The following is a 6,047-nucleotide window of genomic DNA, read 5'->3' on the forward strand; positions in this document are numbered from 1 at the left end:
CAACTTAGTTGTTGAGTGTCACTTTTTTCCCTTGCTAAGCAAATGCTTTCAAGTTTTTTGGCTGGAGAGCGCTTGTCTGCTCTTCTCTCCTCAGCCTGTTTTCAGTGTATGTTGTTTTTTTTTAGTTGCTTGACTGATTTCTGGAGAGAGGCGAGATGTAATTAATATATACAGGAATTGGACCTGGAAAGACGCCAGGTTTTAGAGAACGCCATGAAATGCAAACAAACTTTGACTTGTGAACTTGTCCCAGACAGCTTGTGTGTGTGTGTGTGTGTGTGTGTGTGTGTGTGTGCGCACGTGCGTGTGTGTGTGCGCGCACGTGCGTGTGTGTGTGTGTGTGTGTGTGTTGTGGAGGAAGGTGTTACTGAGAAAGAGGAGGCCAGTCACTCCAACTGGTCAGTGTCCTTTGCTGTCCAATGCTGTCGCACTCACAGGTAAGACTGGTCTTCTTGGTTTTTAACACTTGAGTTCTCTATCTCTACAAACAAGGGGCACTAATTTAAAGGCAAGCAAAGTGCAAAGTCTATAAACAAGCAATTTAACTATTGCTCTCTTATGGCAAGTAAGCTTTAGATAGACTAAGACTTTGCACTTTGCCCATCATTGAAATTAGGACCCAAAGTCTTTTTTCATCTCTGTTGTCAGCTGCTTTATTGGCATGTTTTAATGGCATCTGTTGATTGAGCAGAAAGGAATTTCCAGTCTTTTGCTCTACTTGCAGTTGCAAAAGGCCATTGACATGCCCAGATTCTCTTACATTCTCTTCTGAAGTGAAATTGCTTGCATGTCCTTGCATGTTTCTGTGTATCTGATGTATTGCCGTTATGGCTGGTGTCTCGCTGTACCACACAAACCATGTCCTGCTGATGCAAAAATACTTTTACATTGCCAGATTCTCATATTATGATCTTTTGTAGTAAACAATTGCACTTGTAACCCTTACTGTACATATTTCTGTGTGTTTGAAGTGTGATGCAATCATATCTGGTGTCTTAATATCCCTTTCGTTTCTGCAGACACTATAACACCATGTCTCGTCTCTGTAACCTCCTGGTTGCCTGCATGTTATTGATTGGATCTGTCTTTTTATCAGGTATTTTCAATGTCTGTGTGTTTGTAATAGCTTTCAAACAGGTGCATCGATTCTTAAAAGTGTGTGTGTGTGTGATTTGAAGTATTCATAAGAGCATGTGTGTCTCTTTGCTTTTCTGTAGTCTCCTGTGACCCTCCATTTTCCTCTCTCACTCTTTTTATTCCTCTCTTTCTGTGTTTTTACCCTTTATCCTCTCTCTCTCTTTCTCCTCCCTGCTTGAGTGTCCCTCCCTGCATCTCTGTCCATCCCGTTTTAACCCATCCTCTTTCTTCTCTCCACCCCCCCCCCCCCCTCTCCTCAGGAGCAGAGGAAATGACTGCCTTAGAGGAGCAGAAAGGTGAGCGTGGCCCGCTGTGTGTGATCCACGACAGCACTTTGAAGTGCAACTGGCGCTGTTTTTGCCCCATAGATGTGGCTGCCCAGTCTGGAGGGGGCTGGGTGAGGGTTTTACCCCGTGGTGCCTGAGGATGAGATGGGGAGGATGGTGGCTATGGGGGGTGGGGTGTGTGTGTGGTGGGGGGGGGGGGGGGGGGGGGGGCGCAAGCAGGTGGAGGTGGTGGTGTTTAGAAGATGTAAAAGTGAGTCAATGGCAAATGGAAAATCCTCCCTCTGGCTTTTTAGCCACAGGCCTTTTGTTCGTGGTGGTGACAGAGTAATGGGATGGCCTTCAGATACATCAAGGACATGGCCACACTAATGGCATTCAGCAGTGTAACAGCTAAATCGCTAAACCCAGTGTCTCTGTCCATTTAGACGTGCATTTCAGCTTTGTTTTACGCTGGTATCCATCACCAGTAAATGGGCTTGTGGTAGAAATGTTGTGCATGGTTTTATTTTTAGTGCTGATCCAATGACTTGAATCAAGTCCTGTGCAAGGTAATGTGTTACTATAGCAACATTAGTGGTAAGAAGACCATACTGTATACTGAATAGAAGAAAAGACAGAAATAATGGCAGAAGTCCTGAAATGACTATTATGCAAAATGACGATAATGATATTTAACAAAATAATCCTTTTAAATTTGTAAGTGTATGAAATGAAAATGCACATAGATGGAATTTATGGTATGGAAAAATGTGAAGGTTGACACATTCTGTTGCCCAGGAGATAATGGATCTTGTTGAAATGGTCAGGCTAAACAAAAGGCAACACGAGTCACATATCTGTCAACTGTCATTCCATAGTTCACTATTATCTGAGTAGCCTACTTAAAGGGAAACTTGGCAGGATTTCCCCCTCTGCTGGAGAAATTGTGCATTATGCTATTTCAAACTGTGGAAAAAGGTAACGATAAAGCACATGGATTTGTTTACAAGCTGGCAAAACGGTTAGCATAAGTTCGGCAGACAATGTGGATGTTACAAGGTAAGAAACACGATTTAAAACGAGTTTCTTGTTTCTCACCTTTCTTTCCGGGACGGTAGTCTCAATGTTGCAAGGTTGGTTTTCCGCCTGGGGACGCTAGGGGCAGCAGGAAAAGTCACCATTTTCACTGGAACAGGTCATTTAACCATCCAAATGATTTCTACACGGGTTTATTACGTTGAAATAGTTACCAAGTTCCCCTTTAAGACCATTCTCACTGTCATTTTGTGTGTCATCAGCCATTATGTAAGTAAGGGATAATGTATTGTCCGCTGGTCATTATCAGTAAATAAGTCCTGACAGGGCGAACAGAACCCTGAATGCGCAGCAGAGGGATCTTGCTTCTTCCTGAAGGGACTTATTTTCCGATAATGACCGGCAGACAATACATTATCCCACTTATTATACGGCTACTTGCCAAAACATGAAAAGAAACTTCACACAATGGGTCTTTTAAAATTATTTTGTTACCGTTTTGTGAGAAAACAAATAGCTTGCCACACAAATACTTACACTTACTTGCTGACTTTCACTTTCTCTGAAGAGCCTGGCAATAACAAAGGTTATTATATGCTAGTAGAACGCTCCATTGACTTGAATGGGATTTCCCAACGATCTACGGTCAAACATGTAATTACCGCTGAAACATATAAATACTGCTGTCAATGGCAATGGGTTTGAGCTTCTGATTTACGTCTTTCATATCAGTTCGCAAGTAGTCCGGTCACTTCTTGCAATGGAACTTCATTCAAAAGTGAAAGCAGACGGTTGATCAGCTCTGTTCTAAAGAGTGAAGTTCAGCGTGTGTTGTGAACTATTTGTTTCTGAAAAAGCCAAAAACAGTAACAAATAAATGTAAAGAGACATATAATGTGGAGTTTATTTTTTTTGTTTTGGCAAGTAGCCATATAATAAGCGGGATAATGTATGGAACGCCGGTCATTATCAGGAAAATAAATCCCTTTAGGGCGCTCTGCCCTGTCCGGACTTATTTTTCTGATGATGACTGGCGTTCCATACATTATCCCACTTATTACACGGCTCTTCACAAGGCAAGTAGAACACTCTATTGGCTTGAATGGGAAGTTCTACGGTAAAATATTTTCATGTAATTACTGCTGCAAACATATAATTACCGCTGTCAATGGCAACGGGTTTTGTGCTTCTGATACGTCTTTCATATCACTACGCAAGGACTGGAACTTCATTCAAAAGTGAAAGCAGACGGTTGATCAGCTGTGTTCTAAAGAATGTTTGATTCAAGTTCAGCGTGTGTTGTTGCAAACTATTTATTTCTCAGCAAATGCCACGATGAACGGTAACAAATAGGCTAGGCTATGTCGGCTAAAGTCATATTGTGGGGAGTTTATTATTTCGTTTTAGCCGTGTAATAAGCGGGATAATGTATAGAACGCCGGTCATTATTGGGAAAATAAGTCCCTTCAGGGCGGAACAAGACCCCTCCGCTGCACGTCGGGGTCCGGTTCGCCCTGTCGGGACTTATTTTCCCAATAATGACCGGCGTTATACATTATCCCTTACTTATCTTTGGCCATGAACCTTCTATTTGTAGCCTTTCCCATAGTTTACTGTATCCACAGAGACTCTAAATGTTTTCTCTTGCACATTGCCACCCTGGTCACACCTCTGCTCTCCCTGCTCTTGCCCTGGCTTGTCCTCAGGAGAGCAGCTGGTGCGTGGCAAGCGCAGCATGCCCAACTGGAACCTGTGGGCGTCGGACTTCTACGGCTGGGTAGAGGAGCTGCGAGCCCAGGCCAGCTACGACACGCTGCAGGATCTGGCCCGCACCTACTGGGCCCACTTCCCCATCGCCAGCTACCTGGGCTATGACTCCACCCCAGACGCTGGCCAACCAGAGGAGGACTAAGCCATCAGGCACAGAGCTTCAGTGCCAGCGAATAAACACGTATAGGGCCCTAACTTGAATGTTGGGAAAATGGCAAAGTCTTAAGTTTGATAGACATGAATTTAATAACTCAATGAATTAGAAATTTAACACCACGGGCAAGACCTTAACCGCAAGCAGCAATGATTCAGCCCAATGCTCCCACATGATAGCTATAATTCATGCATGACAACTTTGCTTGTTGATAGACTGCATTTGGCGAAGAAAAATACGGTCCAAAATGTCTTTCATAAGTCAGAGTGCATGAGTATGTTTGATGTCTGGTATTATTCCTGTACTCCAGTAGAAATATTTTCAGTGTATTTTTCATTCTGTTGTATTGATCAATATGTTTTTATCAGTAAAATCGGCAAGCATCACAAAGGTGTCTTTTCTTGTTGCTTCTCAGGATTCTGAGGATTCGTTTCCACATGCACTGATGTGTGTGTGTGTGTAAAAGAGAGAGAGAGAGAGAGAGAGAGAGATGTGTGTGAGCATGTGTAAAAAAAAAAAAATAGTGACCTGCTTTTAAAGTCAAGACCCCTAGGCTGCCACTCAGCCAGCCAGGTGAGTGAAATCCGACAGAGGGCAACAGGATGAGACAGAGGACAACATGATGAGAGGGAGAGAGAGAAACAGTGTGTCTCTGTGGAATAGAAACTAAGGAAGGTGTGTGTGTGTGTGTGTGTTTGTGAAAGAGAGACGGGGGAAACAGAGATTGAAAGAGAAGGTGACATGCAGAGAGAGGAAGAGAAAGAGAAAAAGAGAGTGAGATTAGAGTAAGAGAAGGAAAGGAAGTAGGAGAGAGTGTGTTGGTGAGACTGAAAGGAAGTAGGAGAGAGTGTGTTGGTGAGACTGAAAGAAAGCTGCAGTGACAGGTGGGAGACGCCACCTTCCCTCCACCATCCGAGCTGTTGCAATGGGTCACGGCGAGAGTGCGTAACCGAGAGACGAGGACTCTTAGACTGGCTGCCCTCCCCATAACCTCACAGCCGCCTTCCTGTTATTCCCCCGTACAAAGTCACAGCATTCCTCCCCCCGCATCCACTCCAGCTGAGGCTTTACCCCGCGCTAGACCACATAACATGGGAGTCAAAGAGAAAATAAGTCCTCTTGTAAGAATAAACCCGAAATGTTTACATTATTCCTAGAAAGGTTTTAAAAGTATGGGAGATATAGGGAGATTACACCCCCTCCCCAACCATAGCCTGACTGCTCCTTTGCTAATTTAATCTTCACTCCATGCCATCTTGAAATGCGTGAGGATTTCTCCCCTCAAAATCCTATGGATTTACTGTTCTTTGCCAGACAAACAGCGCTTGGACTGAGTCCCAAGCAAAGCTTGCTTTGTCCTGCTCTTTCATGTCACTCGCTGGTTAGATTTTTTAGCACTTTGCAATAACGACCAGACCACGTTGCAACTGAACGTGATGAAGAGATTTTCGAGTGTGAAAGGAAAGGGGTATATCAACTAGGTACATCACCTCAAACTACAACCCCAAATCAAAAACATTTGGGACATTGTGTAAAATGCAAATAAAAACAGAATGTGATAACATTCAAATCTCACATTTAGCTGCAAAAAGGATAAAAACAACATATGTTGTAAATGAAAGTTTTGACTATTTCCTGGAAAATATATGTTAATTTTAAATTTGATGCCAGCAACTTGTTTAAAA

The 6,047-nt window shown here is 43.2% G+C and overlaps 1 protein-coding gene across 1 annotated transcript; it reads left to right on the plus strand.

Annotated features, from left to right (window-relative positions):
- Positions 1 to 281: 281 nt before the first annotated feature.
- LOC121695697 (otospiralin-like) lies at positions 282 to 4,592 on the plus strand. Its single transcript, XM_042076767.1, has 4 exons — positions 282 to 437; positions 1,020 to 1,096; positions 1,398 to 1,433; positions 4,145 to 4,592. Exons 2-4 carry the CDS (start codon positions 1,033 to 1,035, stop codon positions 4,348 to 4,350), a joined length of 306 nt encoding a protein of 101 aa, XP_041932701.1. The 5' UTR covers positions 282 to 437; positions 1,020 to 1,032; the 3' UTR covers positions 4,351 to 4,592.
- The last annotated feature ends 1,455 nt before the right edge of the window (positions 4,593 to 6,047 follow it).

The sequence above is a fragment of the Alosa sapidissima genome, chromosome 2, assembly GCF_018492685.1.
Source record: "Alosa sapidissima isolate fAloSap1 chromosome 2, fAloSap1.pri, whole genome shotgun sequence".
Lineage (NCBI taxonomy): Eukaryota > Metazoa > Chordata > Actinopteri > Clupeiformes > Clupeidae > Alosa > Alosa sapidissima.

Excerpts from the sequence above, each read along its gene's own strand:
- LOC121695697 (XM_042076767.1), top strand. The coding sequence starts at position 1,033 with ATGTCTCGTCTCTGTAACCTCCTGGTTGCCTGCATGTTATTGATTGGA. Across the intron at positions 1,097-1,397 it reads TGGATCTGTCTTTTTATCAG|GAGCAGAGGAAATGACTGCC; the intron begins GTATTTTCAATG and ends CCCTCTCCTCAG. Across the intron at positions 1,434-4,144 it reads TGCCTTAGAGGAGCAGAAAG|GAGAGCAGCTGGTGCGTGGC; the intron begins GTGAGCGTGGCC and ends GCTTGTCCTCAG.